General features: G+C 54.7%; 1 protein-coding gene across 1 annotated transcript; it reads right to left on the reverse strand.

Annotated features, from left to right (window-relative positions):
- Positions 1-236: 236 nt before the first annotated feature.
- LMNA (lamin A/C) lies at positions 237-20856 on the reverse strand. The gene is made up of 12 exons (XM_066362215.1): positions 20277-20856; positions 8309-8465; positions 6375-6500; positions 5933-6103; positions 5629-5754; positions 4276-4496; positions 3963-4185; positions 3427-3534; positions 3212-3331; positions 2471-2560; positions 1470-1739; positions 237-1175 (listed from the first exon to the last, which is right to left on the reverse strand). Exons 1-12 carry the CDS (start codon positions 20630-20632, stop codon positions 1149-1151), a joined length of 1995 nt encoding a protein of 664 aa, XP_066218312.1. The 5' UTR covers positions 20633-20856; the 3' UTR covers positions 237-1148.
- Between the last annotated feature and the right edge of the window lie 785 nt (positions 20857-21641).

Genomic DNA, 21641 nt, shown 5'->3' on the forward strand with positions numbered 1-21641 from the left:
TCTACCCCTCTCTCTGACTCACTATCTCTGTAAAAATAAATAAATAAATAAATAAATAAATAAATAAATAAATTAAAAAAAGAGTACTCTGAAGGCTGCATCTTGCACCCCCCCCCCCCAAGAGCAGGGTTGAGGCTGGGCAGCAGTGAGCAGGAGGATGCTGGTGATCATGTGACATTTGTCTACCCCTCAGAACACATGGTGATGCCCACCAACAAAGACACAGCAGACTGGGATAGAAACAATCTGTGTATTGACTCAGGGAGGAGAAAAGAGGTGCAGATGAGGAATGGGGAGACTAGGGGATCCTTAGTGTTTGCCAAAAACCACTGACACCCATCCTCCACCCCTTCTGACCTTCCTCCTCTGGGGTGGGGCCCCATAGGTTCTTACCCTTTCTAGTAAGCCTCCCTTCCCCCTCCCTTCTATCCTGCATCCACTTGACCTTGATCTCCAGTGACCAGGCAGACCCCACCATGCCTCTAAAGCTAGGTAAAAGCAGGCTCAAACCAACCTTTCTCCCCCTTCCTTTACCCCCCACCTCATTCCCATCTCTTGTCTACATAAAATATAGAAAAAGCAAGCGCAGCTGGTTCCTGGGAGAATCGTCACCCCGAGGCTGGAGGCAGGAGTGGGACTGGGGGCAGGCAGGCAGAGGAGCCTCAGCCAGGTGTGCCGGAACAACGGGGGCCAGCCCAGGCGCCTGGTTCAGCCCTCCGCCCTCGGAAGGCGGCAGAGAGGACTCCACACCTGCCTCTCAGGCACCATGTTCATGGGGTCTCTGGGTGGGGGCTGCAGGCAGCGCAGAAAAGCAGAAACTCGGTTCTGTAAAAGCACCCCTATCCCTTGGCTCCTGGAGGAGCCCTCTTTGGTTTTAAGGCAGATATAGAGTTTCTTGGAAGCAGGAAAAATAAAGAGCAAATTGAGATAGATGCTTTTTTTTTTTTGCTTGCGTTTTTCCTTCAGTATAAAATCACTGTAGAAAATAACTTCTCTTAGAAAAAAAACCAAAACATTGAAGAAAATAACCAAAGGGGTATTTTTCTTTGGCGTCAAGCCCCCTCCCATGAGGTGCAGGGAGGGGGTGGGCATGAGGTGAGGAGGAAGCTGGAGGCCCGTGTCCCCACCTCTGCCTGGCAGGTCCCAGATTACATGATGCTGCAGTTCTGGGGGTTCTAAGAGAAAAGAGAGGAGGAGAGAGGTGTGAGTGGCAGTTCTTGCCCCTGTACCCTCCCTCCCCTGCCCTCCCGACCCTCAGCCTTGCCCCTGTCCTCCAGTCTGGGGCTCAGACAGGAGGGGCAGGGTGCAGGAGTGGACTGTCTAGGATCTTGGGTGGCAGAGGTGGGGGAAGGCTCCCACTCCCCCGGGCCGCGGAAGAGAAGGCTCTCCCCCTCACAGGGCCACCTGTCCTAGCCCTCAAGGACCAGGGTCCTCTGCCTGTGGGTTGTGGAGGCAAAGGGATAACTCACCTGGGTTCGGGGATTGGAGTTGCCCAGGAGGTAGGAGCGGGTGACCAGGTTGTCCCCGAAGCTGCCACCCCCACTGCCCCCCACACTGCGGTAGCTGCGAGTGACTGTGACACTGGAGGCAGAAGAGCCAGAGGAGATGGATCCGCCCACCTGGGCTCCCGAGCTGCTGGCAGGCGCCTTATCGGCAGGCTGCCCGCAGGTCCCGCACAGCACAGTGCGAGAGCGCAGGTTGTATTCAGCTGGGTCCCCCGAGCTGCTGCAGTGGGATCCCTGAGGAGGGAGACAAGGCTCAGGCGGACGGCGAGTCAGGGACTCTGTTTAGGCCTAACACTCAGCTCCACGCTCCTGCAGGCTCCCAGCCACCAGGCAGGAAGGTGAGGTTCTGTCCTCAAGGGACTAGAGGGCAGGCAATAGGGCTTAGGAGACTGGGCTGGGAAGAGGGGGAGGGAAGACATGAAAAGGGAGATGTGTCAGGAAGATTTGGGGACAGGTAACTGGAATTATGGCTTTCACTGTCCGCGCTACTCTAAGAGGGAAAGGAGAGAGCAAGTAAGCTTGTAGGGCAGTAGGCATGCAAAATAAATTGGAGAGGGTGGGAATGAGAGAGAATGTTCTTGCAGGAAAATGAGGAAGAGAGGACAGGCATGCAACAGGAATTGGAGGGGCAAGAAAGGAAATGCATGCCACAGAAATGAGGGGAGAGAGGCAGGGCTGGGTGCCCCGCATCTGTCCTCCCATCCCCTTCCCCGGAGACAAATTCAGAATACTCCATGACACCAGAGAGTTCCCACTCCGTTCTTTACCAGAGTAGGACACCCAGACACCTGGGTTCCCTGTTCAAAGTATAGGGAGGAGAGAAGAAAAGCCAGGGCAGCAAGTGAAGTTCCAAAACATTCTTTAATGAAAAGATTTTTGGCATGGGGAGGCCACGGAGAAGCTGCCCCCCAGGTTTGGCTGGGTGCCCCAGTGTGGGCTCGGCCTCAGCGGCGGCTGCCACTCACATGGTGGTGATGGATCAGGTCATCTCCATCCTCATCGTCGTCATCCTCAACCACAGTCACTGAGCGTACCAGCTTGCGCATGGCTACCTCCTGTCGGGGACACAGGACCAGGCCCAAGGTTAAAGGTCAACACTAGAGCAGGGATGTGCAGTGTATCCACCCATACTGACCACCTAAGAATCTTTTTTGCGGCCTGCCTTTTGTCTCCAGGCATCCCCAAACTACGGCCCGCGGGCTGCATGTAGCCACCTGAGGCCATTTATCCGGCCCCCTGCAGCACTTCCGGAAGGAGCACCTCTTTCATTGGTGGTCAGTGAGAGGAGCACTGTATGTGGCGGCCCTCCAACGGTCTGAGGGACAGTGAACTGGACCCCTGTGTAAAAAGTTTGGGGACCCCTGGTAGGCTGTTGCTTATTTGTCCTCCGTGGTGCTGGAGCTAAGGAACTGGTCAAGCCCAGAGGAACACTGTCCAACTGTCTGGGTAGGAGTGTGGTTCTGTATTTAACAACCCTCGCTATCTAACTTCTGCCATTCAGGCTGCTGGAGGAGGCAGCTTTTGACTTGCCACCTGGGTGGAGAGTTTAGGGCCCAGGACTGCACCACAGAGACAGAAGAAAGTGGCCCTGAATTGGCTTCCTTGGGTTAGGAGCAGCTGGCTCCCAACTGCCCCCGGGGAATCCCCTGCATTGAGGCCACCAGGGGCGTCCTGCCCAGGAAGAGGCGAGCCTGCAGCACACTCACCTCCCCAGTAGAGTTGATGAGAGCCGTGCGCAGGCTATTTCCACAGCCCCAGGTGTTCTGTGCTTTCCACACCAAGTCGGTAGGAGGGCTATGGGTGGCTCCCGCTCCTGCGGCCCAGATCTGAGGAGGGAGATTAGAGAAAGGCACTCACTCCAGCGCACCCGTCCTCAGGCCAACCACTCCCCAGCCCCGAGTCCAAACACCCTGCCACTCACCGTCACCACCTGCCCAGCCTTCAGGGTGAACTTGGGTGGGAAGCGGTAGGTCAGCAAGGGATCATCTCCATTCTGGCGCTTGATTTGCCAGTTGCCCATGGACTGGTCCTGCCAGGGAGTGGAGGGGAAGGTGGGGGATGCTCATCCCGACTCCTGGATTTATCTTGCTCAAGGGCCCAGACAGGCACAACTGGAGGCTCTCCCTCCATTCCCCAACACTGCTCTTCCCATCAGGAGTAACAGGTGCGACCTGTGGGCACTTATGCTATGTCACCCCAGATACTTTCACCTTCTCTACAACTCAAAGTTAGGGATTATTATTCATCCCCTTTTTATAGATGAGACTGATGCTCTGAGAGGGTAGATAACTTGCCTAAGGCCTTACAGCTGGGGATGAGTCCTGGAACCAGGACCAGGTCTAAAGAGTGGGACAGATACACACACTCACCGATCTGCCTCTCTCCAACTTCATCCCTTTGCTTTCTGGTGTTTCCCTCCTCCAGCTGTATTCCCTCACACCTGTCCTGGGCGCCTACCTCATTGGACTTGTTGCGCAGCCGCACGAACTTGCCTTCTTCATCCACCTCCTCCACAGCCACACGCCCGCTGGTGCGAGCGTGCTGGGAGAAGCTGCTGCGGCTCTCCGCCGACTCCAGCTTGCGCTTCTTGGTGATGCTGCCCCCACCCTGCGTCTGGGATGAGTGGGAGGAGGCACGGCCACGGCTGCGCTGGGAAGTGGGGCTGGGGGACAGGCGGAGCCTAGGGAGGGAAGACAAAGTGAGGGACCTCGTCAAGGCCAGTCACAGGCCAAAGCTGATAGGAGCACCTTCCCAATCCTCCTCAACCCACCTCTCCTCCTCGCCCTCCAGGAGCTTGCGGTAGGCATGGATCTCCATGTCTAGTGCCAGCTTGATGTCCAGCAGTTCCTGGTACTCATCCAGCTGTTGCTGCATCCTTGCCCGCATTTCCGCCATCTCCCGCTCCTTCTCGGCCAGCAGCCGCCGGCTGCTGTCCCTCTCACGGGACAGTGAGTCCTCCAGGTCCCGCAGCTTCGCTTCCTTGGCTGCCAGCTGGGTAAGGAAGGTGGGGGGCTGGTGAGCTGGTAGGGGACACCCCGCCACACTCCCCAGGATCTCCAGGCTCCTATTAGAGACGATCATGGGGCCCTGGCTGGGTAGCTCAGTTGGTTAGAGCATCATTTGGATATGCCAAGGTTGCAGGTTCTATCCCTGGTCCAGGCAAATACAAAAGTCAACTAATGAATGCATAAAAAAATGAAACAACAGGCCCTGGCCGGTTGGCTCAGCGGTAGAGCATCAGCCTGGCGTGCGGGGGACCCGGGTTCGATTCCCGGCCAGGGCACATGGGAGAGGCGCCCATTTGCTTCTCCACCCCCCACCCTCCCCTCCTTCCTCTCTGTCTCTCTCTTCCCCTCCCGCAGCCGGGGCTCCGTTGGAGCAAGGATGGCCCGGGTGCTGGGGATGGCTCCTTGGCCTCTGCCCCAGGCGCTAGAGTGGCTCTGGTCGCGGCAGAGCGACCCCCCGGAGGGGCAGAGCATCGCCCCCTGGTGGGCAGAGCATCACCCCTGGTGGGCGTGCCGGGTGGATCCCGGTCAGGCGCATGCGGGAGTCTGTCTGACTGTCTCTCCCTGTTTCCAGCTTCAGAAAAAAAAAAAAATTGAAACAACAAATTGATGTTTTTTTTTCTCTCTCCCTTCCTCTCTTTCTAAAACAAACAAATAAATAAAGTTGAAAGGGAGAGAGAGAGAGAGACTTTTATCATGAGCTCTAACATTGCCTGGGCTGGTGACTCAGAAGCCCTTCCCAATATCTAACTGAAATCTATCATTCTGAGGCTAGAAGCTATTTCCTCCTGTCACAAATGGCATGGCCGACTAGAATAACATTGATGCTTTCAACACCTCACACTGAGTCACCTAGCAGATTACAAGTTTGGGAGGATAAGGATGATCTCCATTTTCAAATGGGAAGCCAAGGCTCTGAGAGGTGGCGGTCGTACAAGTAGTCCTGGAATAGCAAACAGGTCATCCGATTCCAAATCCTGGGCCCTTTCCTAGTCTGTGGGAACATGTTCTGTCCCTTCCTCCTGCCTTCTCCTCCTCAGGAAGCCCCCCACCCAGACTTCTCCCAGACATCCTGCCCAGACTCTTGGACGATGAGGGAAGAGGTGAGGGGGCATCACCTGCTTCTGCAGCTGACTGAGCTGGGCCGAGAGGCTGTCGATCCGAATTCGGGACTGCTGCAGCTCCTCGTGTGCAGCCCCCACCAGGTTGCTGTTCCTCTCAGCGGACTGCCTGGCATTATCCAGCTGGAAGGGAGGACACAGGGTTAGGGCGGCAGGGAGTGGGAGGGAGGGAGGGCCTGAGAAGGGCACTGCTGCTGCAGCCACAGGTCCTGGACACCCTGAGCCCCGACCACCGTCCATCTGATCCCCTGTGGAACAGCCCAGGGTGGGCAGCGTAGGGCTGCCGGGGCAAAGGCAGCACCTTAGCAGAATAGGTCTTCTCCAGCTCCTTCTTGTACTGTTCCACCTGCTCCTCATGTTGGGACCGCAGCTCCTGCAGGGCATCTGCCAGCCGGCTCTCAAACTCGCGCTGCTTCCCGTTATCAATCTCCACCAGCCGGGTCTCATGGCGGCGCTTGGTCTCACGAAGCTCCTGGAAGGGTTGGACACAAAAACCAAAATCAGAACTAGGTCCTTAGAGGCTACGACCCAGGTGGCCAAGCTCCCTGCCCAATCCAAGCCTCGTGAGCCACTGTTAGCCCTACTTTAACCTGGGAGCGGGGTGCTAGCCACTCCCCACCCCCATCCACCAGTGCAAGGGAGTCAGGCAGGTGAGCTCTGCACAGAGCTGATCCTACAGCCCCAACAATGGTGCCTGTCATCGCCCACCCCTAGTCCTCTGGCCTACAGAGCACGGTACTCACCTCGCTGTAGATGTTCTTCTGGAAGTCCAGTTCCTCCTTCAGGGTCTGCAGCCTGTTTTCAGCATCAACCCGCCGCAGCATCTCATCCTGAAGTTGCTTCTTGGCCTCACCTAGGGCTGCCTCGAGCTGAGAAGAAGGGGGTAGAGGTTCGGGAGGGGGTCACAGGACATCATCAGAGCTGGAAGGAGGCTGAGAAATGGGCTGTTCCCAGTGCATCCCTTACACGTGTGAAATAGGTCTGCGGACTGAGAGCCGCGGAGGGCCACAGAGATAATGGTATCTCCTTAGAGTAACTACTCTGGGTAGACACTTGCTAAGAAATAAGAGATAACAATTCCCGTCTCTGGCATAATACAGCAATTGCTATAAAAGAGGTATGTCCAAAGTCTAAAGGGATCATGAGAAAAGAAACCAAAGTGTGCCTGGGGTGGTCAAGGAGGGTGGGAAGGGCTCCTAGAGGCTGAGACCTGAAGGCCAGGTTCGTGGGCCTGGGAGGGACACTGCTGTGGCTGGAGGGCAGAGGGGAGCGTGTGTGTGCGAAGGCGCAGAGGGATGAGGCAGGGAGCTTCAGGATCTACAGGAGGGTCAGCACGGGAGCTTCAGGATCTACAGGAGGGTCAGCACTACTGATGGCTGGGGTCACGGGGGAACGATGGGAGGGGTGGCTGGACTAGAAGGCAGAGGCTGGATAACGAAAAGATGTACCCTTATCTGCCACAAAAAGACCCTCTGAAATTTGAGTAGGAAAGCAGTCTTAGAAAGCATAGGCTGGCCAATGCAGTTGGGAAGGGCCGGGAGGCAGGAAAGAGCTGGAGGCAGGAGACCTGGGAGGAGAATGGCCCAGGCTTGGTTTTGTAATCAACCTGTTATCATCTCTCGGTCTCTCCATGGTGACCTGTGGTGTCGGGGCCTGGGAGGGGAGAGAGTCCAGGACAGAATCTTGGCAACTGACTAGTACTGGCCCTGCTGTGAGCAGATGAGGCTGTGAAATTGGGAAGATGCCAGCTTTTTTTTTTCTTTTCTCTTTTTCATCCCTTGAATAGGAACAGGCCAGCTTTTTAAAGTCTGTTTCCTAGCTTGTAACATGAAAGTATGTCCTGAGCCCTGGCTGGTTTGCTCAGTGGTCGAGCGTCAGCCCCGTATATGGATGTCTCAGGTTCGATTCCCAGTCAGGGCATACAAGAGAAGTAACCATCTGCTTCCCCACCCCACCCATCCCCCTTCTCTCTCTCTCTTCCCCTCCCGCAGCCATGGCTCGATTGGTTCAAGCGTATCAGCCACCAGGCACTGAGGACTGCTCATGGAGTCAAGCAGCTCGGTTCTGATCATGGCCCAAGATAGGCAGAGCATCGACCCCAGACGGGGATTGCTGGGTGGATCCTGGTTGGGGTGCATGCGAAGTCTTTCTCTCTATCTCCCCTCCTCTTACTTGGAAAAGAAGAAGAAAAAATATGTCCTCAGAGTAAGTACTTGCTAAGAAATAGGAGATAGCATCTCCCATTATTCTAACATAGAGTAGACAGCTGAGTGTTTTGAAAGTAAGGACCAATATGCCAATCATTAAGAATCGGTGTCCCACGTGTGATTATCATCAGCTCCCAACTATAGGCTCTGTGGATGGTCTACACTCCTCTCCTGTCTCCCAGAGTGGTTGTAGCTCCCCATAGGAGGGCCAAACATAGTTCATTGCAACGTTAAATGGAAATAGCTTGTGGATTATTTTAAATTCACTGTGTTAGATGCCATGGGCAGCAAGGAACGATGAAATATGGTCTGGAGAGGTGAGACAGGTGAATGGCTCTGAGGCTGGAGGACAAGTACCTCCTGAGAGCAACAAATGGGGTAGAAGAATGAGTGTGCTTTTGTTTAGGGGTGGGGGAAGGGCAGGTGTGGGGGGGTGGGGGGCCATGGGCAGGCCTGGAGGAGGGGCTCACCTTGGCTACTTGCCCCCGCAGGTCATGCAGCTCCCCCTCCAGCGTGCGCTTCTCGCTGAGAGCGGTGCTCAGTGCGGCCTCCTTGGAGTTGAGTAGAGCCTCCAGGTCCTTGAGCCGGGCCTGGGCGGACATCAAGTCTCCCTCCTTCTTGGTATTGCTAAAGAAGCAAGGGATGAATGGGTTTAAGGGTAGAAGTCTGTGTCTCTAGAGAGAGCCACATTCCCCAGGAAGAAAGAAGTCACTTCCCCAGTGGTCAGCTGTGGGGCCTGAATCTGCTGTACCTCCAACTGCCAGGAGAGGGCATCGTGGGCTTCGGTTTGTTGGCATCTGCCTGTCTCTGGGACTGGACTCCCACTTCCCCCAGAGTCCCCGAAACCCCTTTCCTGCTTCTCCACCCTTCCCATGACTCAGTGCTCAGGAACGTGCCTGGGGCCAAGGGCAAAGCTTGATCCCATGAGATGAATGCTTTTCACTTTCTCCCCTCCCATTCCGTCCCAAAGAAACAGGGCCACCTTTGTCTCCCACCCCTTCTCACATGAGGCCTTAACCTTCTCCTCCCTGATGCCACCCACCTTTCATTCAGCCAAGCTCCCCCCCCCCCCACCGTCAGCAGGGACCCAGACATCTAGACTGCCAGCCTCCAGGTCTATGCATCCCCAAAAATGTTGGTCACCTCCCTTAGTCCCTTTTATACTCTGAAGACTGTCGGGAAGAGCAGGTCTGGTTAGAGCTCAGGGAGATCTGGAATGAGGACAGCCAGGCACGGTATGAACTTCCGCAGTCCTCAAAGTGGGTAAAGCTTTAGCTAGAACCAGGCCCATGGGGGTTGCCCCTGCCACTCCCTCCAGTTTCTGGGCCCCTCGTTGTTTTTGCTGGATAGTGAACTGGAAAAATAGGGGGTCTTATTTTCTTAAAAACCTCTAGGGAATCTAAGAACTCTCCAGATGTTGTGATCCCTTTACCGATGTCTGGTGAGAGAAAGGATTAAACCCAGGGGATGACAGAAAGCCAAAGGTCCTGGTCCCAGCTGCCATCTGTAATGCATCAGTCCTCCAGCAAGAGCCCACCACAGCAGATGGAAAAAAGGGAAACCAAACCAAACATAGGCAGGAGAAAAATACTCTATCCTGGAAAGGAAAAAAGTGGCTTTGCCAATATTTTTCTTTTGCCACAAAAGCACTAAGCTCCAAGAGCCCAACAATTCACTGCGAAGCAGTAGGGAGAGGCCAGAACCGAGGGCGTAGTGGAGGGCGTGTTCTGTCATCTTAGCAGATTTCAAACAGGAGTCACCTCCCCTTCAACTGGGCTCTCCTGGGAGGGGGGCAGATGACATCCAGACAGGCCCAGGGAGGATGTGGATACCTGGAGGGAGCACCCCCGGCCTGCATGCTTGCTCCTGTCCAGGCCTCTGGCAACACCTCAAGACAAGCTGTTTAATGCAACAGTGTCTGTCTCCTGAGAAAAGAAGCCTTCCAAAACTGGAAGATGGTCTCCCCTCCTCCGTCTCAGCCTGGAAAGCTAAAAATAAAGTCAAAACCCAGCTCAGGTTTTGGCTGCACAACCCCAACTTTCCATGACTTCAGAACTTTTCCGAAGCTGAGGCAGCTGAAGGGGGAGGAGGGAGAAAACAGAAAAACCGCTGGTAAAGCGAAGTGACGCGGCAGACCCAGATTCCAAGGGCCCTGAGTTGGCTCCAAGGCTGGCAAGGGCTTCCCAGAAGTGGCCTCTCTACCCTGCAGGCTAACAGCCATAGCTGGCTGTACTCGGATGCTCTCAGAATTTAGAGAACTAAAAGGAGCTTAGAGTGGGTTCAGCTCAACCGCTTCCTTGTACAGATAAAGAAACTGAGGCACATGGCCCTGGCCAGTGGCTCAGTGGATAGAGCATTGGCCCAGCATATTGACATCCCAGGTTCGATTCTGGTCAGGGAATACAGGAGAAGCAACAATCTGCTTCTCTCTTCTCTCCTCCTCCTTCTCTCCTCTCTTCCCCTCCTGCAGCCAGTGGTTTGATTGGTCTGAGTGTCTGCCGCAGGCACTAAAAATAGGTCGGTTGATTTGAGCATCGGCCCAAGACGGGGGTTTTGGGGTGGATCCTAGTCAGGGTGCATGCAGGAGTCTGCCTCACTCTCTCTCTCCTCCTCTCACTGAGGCACAGAGAAGGACGGTAAAGGGCCTAATGTCAAGCAATGGAAGCTGCAGCAAAGACAGGGTCAAAAGGCTCCGATTCCTCTGCCTCACTGCTTTCTAAGTCATAGGTCTAGAGAGAGTGGAGAACCAGAGAGTGGAGGAGGAGGGCTCCACTGACCCAGACAGCTGAGCTGAGAGAAGCAGGAAAGAGTGATGCTTTCAGATGACATCTTTTTTTTTTTTTTTTTTTTTTTACAGAGGCAGAGATAGACAGGGACAGACAGACAGGAGCGGAGAGAGATGAGAAGCATCAATCATCAGTTTCTTGTTGCGCGTTGCGACTTCTTAGTTGTTCATTGATTGCTTTCTCACATGTGCCTTGACCGCGGGCCTTCAGCAGACCGAGTAACCCCCTGCTGGAGCCAGCGACCTTGGGTCCAAGCTGGTGAGCTCTTTGCTCAAACCAGATGAGCCTGCGCTCAAGCTGGCGACCTCGGGTCTCGAACCTGGGTCCTTCTGCATCCCAGTCCGACGCTCTATCCACTGCGCCACCATCTGGTCAGGCTCAGATGACATCTTAAGGGCATCTCTTCCCTAGTCCTGCTCCCTGGCCTCCTCATACCCCAGAAAAGGGACGCCAGGGGATGACAGAAAGCCAAAGGTCTCGTTAGAAGTACCCTTTCTGTAGCAGACACTGACCCAGGAAAACAGAGGTGCATAGTCCCTGCCCTCTGGCAACTTACAGGTGAACAACTACAGAATTTCTCCTTCAGTCTAACCTCTTGATTTCCTACTGCTCCCAAAGGTGGGGCAGTAATAGAAACAAAAATATAATAACAGCAAATACTTATGTAGAGCTGATTATGTACCAGGTGCTGCTCTAAATATTACACTGTTAACTCAATCTTTACAGCTTCCCTACAAGACAGATGCTATCATTGTGTGATTGAGGAAACTGAGGCACAGAGAGCTGGGTTCAGCGTCCTGCAGTGCTGTTTCAGCACCTGCCATGACATAATAGCTCCAAAGAAATATCCTCCTGGAGGCTTAGCTTATCACCTAAAAGAGATGACATTAAAGGACTAAGACGCTGCCTGGCCACGCAGTGGCACAGTAGGTAGAGCGTCGGACTGGGACACAGAGGCCCAGGTTTGAAACCCTAATGTTGCCACCTTGAGCGCGGGCTCACTGGCTTGAGTGTGGGATCGTGGACATGACCCCAAGGTTGCTGGCTTGAGCAAGGGGTCACTGGCTCAGCTGGAGCCCCCCAGTCAAGGCACATATGAGAAAGCAATCAATGAACAACCAAGGTGCCGCAACAAAGAATTGATGTCTCTCATCTCTCTCCCTTCCTGTCTCCTGTCCCTATGTGTGTTCTCTCTCTCTCTCTCTCTCTCTCTCTCACCAATAAATAATAAGAAGAACTAAGACATTTCCTGCAGATGAGGAAAACCATGAGCAGAAGTGAGGAAGAGGCTTTGTGGTTTTCTCAGACAGGCTCGGGGAGCTCCCATCTGTGAGGAAGAAGCCACTATCACTCATGACTCAGACCTCGGGATCTCTGTGGCCAGGGAGCCACATACACACACCCTCTGAGATGGCTCTCCTACCTCCTTCCCTGGCTTGCCTACCCTACCCGCTTCAAAAGCCATGTCCTAGCTAGCTGGGGTCTTCAGACCTAGTCCAGACCCAAACAGACACAGTCGCGCTGCCTGTGCCCGAGTCTGTTGCGGGTTGGCGGTGGGAGGGCTGGGCACGTGCTGACTGACTGCTGTCCCACGCTAGGGTGGCAGGGGGGTAGGGTGGGGCAGGCAAGGGGAGCTGGGAAGGGTGGGAACCAGGGGCTCCAGAGGTGACTCATCCTCAGGCAGACAATACCCGGGCAGGGGTTGGGAAATCCTCTAGTGCTCACAGGGGAGACCCTGGCTTTGCCTGCGTCCTGCCCCAGGTCCGATGCCAGGCCAGTGGAGGGGCCTGTCTCTCTCTCTCATCCACCACGTTCCTCAAGCACAGAAGTGGCTTCATCCCAGCCGCCTCATGTGGCAAGAAGGGCTGGGCATCCTGTTGTTAACTCTTCCCACAGCTGGCAAACCCCATCTCTGAAGGAGGGAAGAGAGTTGGGTAGAGAAAGGCAGTGAGGAAAATAAGATAGAAAGGCTAGCAGGGAGCTGGCTGGCCTGGCGTAAGGCCAGATGGGGAAGCCCAGCTGCAGGCCTCTGCAGGTAAGGACCCTGAGACACATTTTGGGGAAGAAAGGTACCCAGCAAAGCAGAAGGGCTGGGTGGGCACCGGGCCCAGTGCTGACCCACCCACTGAGTCACCCTCCTTAGCCCAGCTTCGATGCCAGCTATGGAAGCCAGGGCCTGCCAAAAGCCTGTTTGGGCCTGGCTGCTGGGAGCAACCGGCTAGGCCCTGAGGGAGGCCCCCATTTCCTCCTCTGTGCTGAGGAAGAGACTGGGGGGCAGAGACGTGGGCTGGGGCTAAAATAAGAAGCGGGAAGGGAAGATGGTGAAGCGGGCTGCCTCAGCCTCACCAGCGATGGAGCTCTCCATGGTTGAAGAGAGACTTGGGAGGAATGGGGCGGGGGGAGAAGGGTAGAAAAACAAAGGTCTCTGAGCCTCTGGGGCTTCCTGCCTCACAGGAAAGGGCACCCCTGTGGCTGGGCAAGGCTGGGCAGGGAGTCCTGGCCCTCCTGGCTTAAGAACAGTTCTGTCCTCCCAGGTGGTCAGGCTGACTTCCTGCCTGGTGATGGGACAGCTCTGAGGGCCACCCCAAGCCCGCGTGCCTGTTCCTACTAGTCCTCCCTTTGTTTCAGCAACCCCTCTCACGGCAATATATCCCCCTTCCTTCCCTCTCTCTATCTGTCCAAATCCACCCCCAACTGTGAGCCTGGCTAACTTAGCTCTGCCCAGCTCCCTGTCTCCCATCCTCTTCCAAAATACATTCACTTATCGTTTTACCTGCCGGTTTACTCTCTTTCCACTTGCACTGTATCTCGGGGACTTTTTCTGTATGTCCCCTGATGCCCTGACACTAGGAGGTTCGTATGCTCAAGGCTTCTAGAGGGACCTCCTCCTGGACTAACTCCTGAACTTTTACATACGGGGAAACTAAGGCCTGGAGAAGGGCAGGCTCTGACACTAGAAACCTGTCTACCCGGTTACCTGAGGACACTAACAGAATACAGGACAGACCACAGAAAATGGCATAATGCATGCCAGGGGTGCAGCAAGTGGCACAGAGACACCCAGGAGGAGAGCCTGGGAGACGTGCGACCTCTGCCCCACCGGGAGACGCCCCAGCCAGACACAGAGGCTTAGTAAAACAGCCTCAGGTGTCACACACTCGTACTACTGTGTGCAGAGCCACAGGTTTGACATGTCTGCCTCCAAAAGGAACCACTGTGTGGTTTCTTGGCTGGTCTGTGGGTCTGGCCTCACTTCTGGGTAATGGCAGGGTGTGGGAAGAATGGGACATCTGGCTTCCCCACCCTGGCATTCAAGGCACCTTCTCTCTCTGGAGAGGAGACCTTAAAGAGAGGATCCGAGGGGGAAGGTGTTTCAGGGATGTAGAAGCCCCTTGAGGCTTCCTGAAACTCTCCCCTGAGTTCCAAATGTCTTACACCCAGAAAGCATGCGGTCGGCCCTCCAGGGTGGACCGCCACTCCTGACCTCCCACACAAGCGCGTGCACATACAGCAGACACAGCTCTGCTTCCACACGCTTCTCTCTTGGGTGTGACACTGGCCACACATGCCTGGTGCCTGAGGCCCATCAGATCTCCTTTGAGAGCCACCAGGCTCTCAGCTGTCCTCCCCTCAAACAAAGCTGGGTCTTAATTCCAGAGAGAGGACTGGGATGGGGGAATTGGAGTTGAGAAGGGGGATAGGAGGCCTGCTGACATTTCAGACACTGGGCCTGGCAGGGGGCCCGGCTGAGTCACAGCTGCTGAGTATATCAACGTGGCATTGTACGGAGGCAAGAGAAGCCTGTGGCCACAGGCTAGGATACTGGGGTCCTAGGCAACAGGAGGCCAACTTCCTGACCAACCGCTCCCTCAAAGTCCCCGCCAAACTCCACTTTCCTTCTTCCTGGCCTTTTTCTACAGAAATCATTCCTGTATTGTCACAGAAATGCATGGGTGAGGCCTGGGGACAGACCAGAGAAAATGGGGGCATGGAGGGAGGAGGGGTGGATGGCCTAGGAGGAGACGGAACATCTTGGGGAGTGGGAGGGAGAGGCCAGTGGCCAAAGGAAGGGACTGTTAGAAGATCCTCACAAGAAGGTGACTCAGCCATCCCTTCTTAGGACATATTAACCCTCCATCTGGTGGCTCATGGTTATTAACCCTGACACAGCGGGAGGGGGTGGAAGCCGCACCCCAAGATCAAGAAAGGAGGTGGGGGAGGACCTAAGAGTTCTGGTCACACTACATTCCAGCTCCAGCTGGAAGATGCAGGTCTCTCCCCCAGCCAGCAGAGGGTGGTAGTGTTAGTGCTTTGGGAGGAAGGGGGGACTTGACAATCCCAAGCTGCTTCCTCTCAACTGTCCAGAACTGGGACCCTCAAAATGAAGAGTCTCTAGCTCCTCTGAGTCAGCCTGCAAAGAACTCAGAGGTCCTGTCTCCCGCCATAGGTCTTGCATCTGATTCAGACTCACCCCTCTTGCTGCTCAGCAAGAACACCCCATACCCATGGTAGTTCTCATAAAAGGCTACCCCTCAGCCTTTTTTTTGACTGGACAAGCTCAGGGTCTCCCGTCCACTCTCTCCACTCTGCTTTCTCCTGTGACTCAGCTCTTCTGTTGGGCGTGGGATCCTAGCCAGAATTATTCCTGGTTTTCACAGCAGGGACTCAGGCTTCCTCTCCCACAAAGGGCTGGGGAGCACCCCCAGGCCCTCCTCTTTCACAAACTGTCACCTCTCTTGAAGGATGATTTAGGGCCAAGACCTCCTCACAGCCCAGCCTCAGGTTGGGGGAGCCAAAATGGGTGCAGGAAGTGTAGACGGCGGGGATCTCAAGGTCACCCTGCACCTTTGTCTGACTCCAGGCACTGCCGTCTAATCCTGGCCAGCTCTAAGGTAACAGACCTGCCTTTCCCAGGGCCTCTCTCCTACCCCAACACAGGTCACCGGGACTCTCCCTCTCCTCCTGCATTGTACAGCCCTTTCTACTGCCCTGAAGGGAAAGGCATTGAAAATGAAGTGCCCTTTCCTACTAGAAATAAAAACAAAGCATAAGCCAAGAATGTAATGTCATAATTAACCATTTCTAACAAACTTTCTTTGAGAAAGAAACAGGGTGTTAGTACTTTAAAATTCCACAGCTTGTGGGAAATATTTCTATTAAGAATAGCATTGGCTATTAAGTATATTCACAATTAATTATATTTTATTTTAATATTTATAGCTTGGTATTTAGAAGGCTGTTTTTTCAGCCTTTGTGGGTCATTGTATTACTTTGGAAACTGAGGGAGACCTGTTTTAACCCCTTTCTTTTATAGCTAAGGAAATACAGAGAAGGGAAGTTGATTTGCTCCAGGTCACACAGCAATATAGTAGCAGGGCCAAGCCTAGAACTAAGGACTCCAAGGACCAGGGCTGTTTCAACTCCCTCTCACAACCTGTCATTTTGTCGATGGACCACCATGCCCCTTGTTAAGAGATGAGACTCTACAACCTCCCCAAAGATAGCTTGAAGAATATTAGAGCTTGGCTTATGTCGCCTTCAGTACCTGGGGGCCCAAGAAGGTAGGAATTGGATGAACTGCCCTTGTATCTGGGCCTCTGAGCCGGCCCTTGTCTTAGCTGCTTCAGCTGTTAGAGGGGTCAGGGGGAGGAGAGCAGAGGGCACAGTTGGTAAATGAAAGCATCTCCTACCAGTTGTCCCCCCAGCTGTCCCTGGCTTCAGCCCTGACACTGAGCTACTGAAATATGGGGGGTGGGACTAGGAGTAGGAACGACAGACACATCCCAAACAAGAATAAATCTCAAAACTCTGGAAGGCCAGGGGAAGTGCCAACTAGAGGCATCAATTGTGGGAAGACAATTGGGGGCCCTTGTCAGAATTACTCTCTCTTGTGATCCTTAAAAACTGCTCAGCCCCCCCCCCCCAAAAAAAACCCAACTGCTCAGCCCCAAGGTTTAGCTACACCTTCTTATTTCCCTTTGAATCAGAATGTGAACTTTGGGGGGTGGGTAGGGGCAGAGATAACATCAGGAGGCCTCCTCGAGTGACGACTGGGGGCCAGGCATCCTCAAAGGCTTCCATGCAAAGGGCACAGCTTCCTTCAATTCCTCTAAGTCCCAAGACAGGAATCACCAGCCTCCAGATTCATGGCCTTGCAGGGTCCTGTGTCTTTCAGGCTGAGGCAAAAACTGTTATTTGTTTGTTTGTTTGTTTGTATTTTTCCGAAGCTGGAAATGGGGAGGCAGTCAGACAGACTCCCGCATGCACCCGACCAGGATCCACCCGGCATGCCCACCAGGGGGCGATGCTCTGCCCATCTGGGGCATCGCTCTGCCGCAATCAGAGCCATTCTAGCGCCTGAGGCAGAGGCCACAGAGCCATCCTCAGCGCCCAGGCAAACTTTGCTCCAATGGAGCCTTGGCTGCAGGAGGGGAAGAGAGAGATAGAGGAAGGAGAGGGGGAGGGGTGGAGAAGCAGATGGGCGCTTCTCCTGTGTGCCCTGGCCAAGAATCGAACCCGGGACTCCTGCACGCCAGGCCAATGATCTACCACCAAGCCAACCAGCCAGGGCCCAAAAGCTTATTACGTGTTAACAGGCCCTGGCAGAATAGCAGAGCAGTAAGGTATCATTGGTCCCAGAGCAGAATCTCCAGTCTGCAGGAGTGAGCCTTGGCTACCCCAGCCTACCCTCTGGATCCTCTAACCTGTTCCCTAAGCTACAGGAGTAAGGTTTAATGGTATGACCACTCAACTGGAAGTCAGAACTGGACCTCTGCTCAAGCTCTGACATGTCACTCCCTCACTCTGTGACATGGAATTTCTCTGGTCTTTGCTGTTCTTATTCTGATGAGAGCTTGAGTAAACTCAGGTCTGCACCTCCCTGTCTGTCCCCACTGAGGCTGCATAAGCCGGGCAATCCAGGAAGTTGTAGACTATACAGGTCTCGTCTGGAGGGAAGAGGCGCTTCTGCTTTTGTGGGCCTGGGATCTCCCCACTTCTGACTCAATCTTCTTCTTCTACCAGTTCCTCATGGGAAGCCACAGATCCTGGCACTGTCCTGCATGCCAAGCCCATAACTCTGGCCTCAACTCTAGAACCACTTGTGCACAATGCCTATCCATAATTCTAGTTCCAGACCACCACCAGAGGTCCTAAGGAAGAAGGCAGGAAAGGATCCCAGGATGTGAGGAGTAGCATACAGGAGGTTGGGATACAGATGCAGACATTCAGGCCCCCATCCTTCCCTTTAAGACATCTGCTGTCTCCACCCTGTCTGCTGTCTCTTATAAAGCTACCAGGGTGGGAAGGAGGGGGGCAGCATCTGAGTCATCTACCCAGCTGTTCTGCCTGGGGTGGGACCCAGCTCCAAGTCTGCACCGCAGGCAGGCCTTCCCTGGTGCTTTCAATCTCCTCATTCTCCTGCATTTAGACTCCAGAATAGAAAGAATGTGTATGTGTGTAGGGTGGGTGGGTGGGAGAGTGTTTCTGTTTGTAGCCTATAACCCAGCTCACCAAGAGAGCGCCCAAACCCCTGGGTGTGGTCAAGGTACCCAGGCTGGGCCACAGGGTACAGTCAGCTCTGCATCCCAACCCAAAGCCTGGCCCTGAACTCTGAGCTCTAATTAAACATTAAACCAAACAACACCTTCTCTTTAGGTTTTAGTGAGAGGAGTTAGGACAATGCCTTTCTTTCTCTTCCAAATTCTTCCTTCACTTCACACTAAGTAGAGCAGATGCAAAAGGGGACAACAAATCCTAGCCCCTTCCACTGGGGACATAGAAGAGGACTGTCGTCCCAGTCTGAGCCCCCTTTGTTTCCACCTTGCTGTCCATCAACCTGAGATCCAGATGTGCAAACCCACCCCCCTTTTCCGGAAGCCCGGCCTGCCCAGCCAGGATCAGTGGAGGAGGAGAGTCAGGTGGCTAAATATAACAAGTACACACACCACCCCCGCCCCTGCCTCACGTGTGCACCCCCCCTCCGCTGTGTCCAAGGCATGGACAGCTGCACCAGGAGGAAGAGGAGACAGGCTGGTATGACGGGGTTAGCATGAGACCATAGACTCCAGTTTTCTTGTTTCCTGATCAGTGTCTACCCCAGAAAAAGATCTGCCAAGAATGCCCTTCAGAGGGATCTGCAAAGGTGATTGTGGTGGTTGAATGGACGAGTTTAGAACACTAACATTCTCTGGGACTGCCCTAGCTTGCCTCTTGTCTGTCCTGCTAACTAAATTGTTCAAATCTCTAGTGAAAAAGACAGAGTAATCCTTATCAACAGAAATAAAAGTCAGCCTATCTCCCCACACAACTTCAGTCCACTCTCCACATGGGGATGGATCTGTCATACTCACCCCACCTGGGGCTGGGGCTAGTGAAGGGGGGGATGAAAAATATGCACAAATTCTGAGAGCGAGAGTTTGGAGATGATACAAAGGGAAAGAGGTGAACTCAAACCATAGCTCCCCTCTCACCCCTCCCATGCTCAGGGGTCTTCACAGAGAAAGGGGTAATAGAGGAGGAAACCAAATTCTTGGAGGACTGAAAGAGGGCCTAAACTTCCAGGCTCCAAAGGCCTTTTTAGAAAAGGAGGTGGAGTTAAGTAGGGTGGGGTAGGGTGGGGCAGGGATGGGTGAGGTAGGAGTGGCCTGAAGCTTCCAACGGCTGGATTTCAAAAATGTCACTGTATTCCAGCAATTTATTAAGGCAAAGATTGAAAAAAGGCAGTGGCTGAGTGGATTGGCCAGAGCAAAAATGGGTTGGCTTGGCTGGGAAAACAAAAGTGGCTCACTCCAAGAAGGGAGGGAGAGAAGGACACAGCCTTAAACCCTCTAAGACACCGGACAGAGCGGACAGAGCGTGTCTGGGAGGCTGGGAGAGCCACCAGACCTGGGCATAACACAGCTTCCTGAGGTGGAGCCTCTGCCTCTGTCTCCCTCCCTCCTTTGCATTCCTGGGCCAAGCAGGCCAAGGGCTGTGGGAGCCGCGGGGGAGCCGCTCTCCTGGAGCTGTTTGGTGGACTGTCAGGGCCCAGAGAAGGTCCCAGACATGCAGGAAGTGAAGGACAGCTTCCCAGCTCTTAGAACCTCAAAAAGGGTCGTGCCAAGAGGGCCACCTACATCCTCCTGTAGGGGCTAAAGGGGGTCAAGGCCTTGGTGACCTCTCTCCAGCACCGCTGGACATCTGCCAGCTTGGGAGGGTTGTCTTAACATCATGTGTTCAGAGCCTGTCTGGGCAAAACTGGCACTGTGCCAAACCTACCAAGAAAGTTCTAACAGGGCCCTTTCACTCACTCTGTGTCCTGGGTGCCGTTTTCTTAGATCAGGCAGTGTTAGGTCTGCTTAACTCAAGCCCCTCTCCCAGGCTCCAAATGGCTGATAAACCTTACCCTGACTGCATGTGGGCCTGCCAACCAGCCTCTACTTGGCCCTGATGCCCTCATCATTCCTTATATACCCCACACTCTCCCAGAGACCCCACCCTTATCTCTCCTATCCAGACGATTTCCCTTGGCACTGCCAAGTCACCCGCTGGGGGCAGTTCCGGGGAGGGAGGAGACAATATGGCAAAGTTATCACCCGCCTGGGGCCGGGCAGGGGTGACCAGTCCGCCCGCACGCCACCACCTGGGCACTCCGCCACCTGGACGCACTCACCGCGCTTTGAGCTCCTTAAACTCCTCGCGCACTTTGCTCAGCTCCAGCTGTAGGCGGGCGCGCTCCTTGGCCACCGAGTCGAGGGTTTTGCGGGCATCGCCGAGCTCGGCCTCATAGGCGGCCTTGAGGCCGGACACCTCGCGGCTGACAACTTCCTCAGACTCGGTGATGCGAAGGCGCAGACCTGCGTTCTCCGTCTCCAGCGAACGCACACGGTCGATATAGACCGCCAAGCGGTCATTGAGTTCCTGCAGATCCTCTTTCTCCTGCAGCCGGGTGATTCGGGTAGGAGACAGCGGAGTGGTGCTGGCCTGCGCCCCGCTGCGGGTGGCGCGCCGCTGGGACGGGGTCTCCATGGCCGGCAGGGTGGCAGCGCTGCCCTCAGGGCAGGGGTCCCGGGAAGGGCACGGGGCTCTAAACGAAGGATAGAGACGGCTCCGGGTTGGAGCGCGCCGGCTGGCTGGCTCTCGGCTGGCTCCTGGTAGACTTGGAGATCTGGGCCGTGCAGTGTCGGACCTGGAATCCCGGTTGGCTAGTGCGGCTGCGGCGCTCCAGTGAACACTGAGTCACCGGCGTCCCGGCAAGGGCTCTAATAGGTCCTGGGAATGGGAGGAGGAGCCACTGCTTTTAAAGGAGCCGTCGCATGCTCACAGGGATGGGGGCGGGGGGAGTGGTGAGTAGAGCGAAGACAGCCCAGCTTTGGCGGAGTCAGACCCCACCCTCTCCCTCACACCCCACTCGTCCTGGAGCTTCGCTGAAGTTCCCATCTTAGTTTCTGGTGCTCAGCCCTCCTTCTGTCTCAGGCCTCAGGGGTAAAGAGCAGAATCTAGGGGTGGGAGTGGGTGGGTGAAGGGCAGGGGGAAGAGGGAAAGTGGGTGTAAAGCAAGGGAAGGCGCCAGGCAGGCAGATAGATCCAGAAACGGGGGAGGGGACCGGAGGCTGGTGCCCATCAGGGTGACTCACACTTCTTCCACCACTGGCTCCCCCTTTCCTCCCATAGTAATAGTGAGTCACCCTTACCCCCCTCCACACGTGGGCAGCCCATTCAAAGCTGCATCTAAGTATGCCAGGATGGAATGGGGAAGGAATGCCTGGGGGGAGTTGGGGGAGTGCAAAAAAGTTCTAGATTCTGAATTCCTTTTATACCCTCAGTTTTGGGGTGAAGGCCAAGAGTTTGGGGTCCCCCTTTTCTATCTTCTGCCCCACTAATCTCCCTTCAAATCCAACCGTTAGGTCTTAGACCCAAGCAACAAGACATAGACACCCAGAGAGGGCCAAGAACAGGCCCAGGCACTGCCCCTCCATCCCCTGACCACATCCTTTGGATCCAAGCAACTGGAAGAAAAGGCTGCCTCCATTCCTCCC

This window comes from Saccopteryx leptura, chromosome 2 (assembly GCF_036850995.1).
Source record: "Saccopteryx leptura isolate mSacLep1 chromosome 2, mSacLep1_pri_phased_curated, whole genome shotgun sequence".
Classification (NCBI taxonomy): domain Eukaryota; kingdom Metazoa; phylum Chordata; class Mammalia; order Chiroptera; family Emballonuridae; genus Saccopteryx; species Saccopteryx leptura.

Coding starts and splice junctions, on each gene's coding strand:
- LMNA (XM_066362215.1), bottom strand. CDS start 20,632: ATGGAGACCCCGTCCCAGCGGCGCGCCACCCGCAGCGGGGCGCAGGCC. Junction 3,332..3,426: donor AGGCTGGGCAGGTGGTGACG/GTGAGTGGCAGG, acceptor CTCCCTCCTCAG/ATCTGGGCCGCAGGAGCGGG. Junction 2,561..3,211: donor TCATCAACTCTACTGGGGAG/GTGAGTGTGCTG, acceptor TGTCCCCGACAG/GAGGTAGCCATGCGCAAGCT.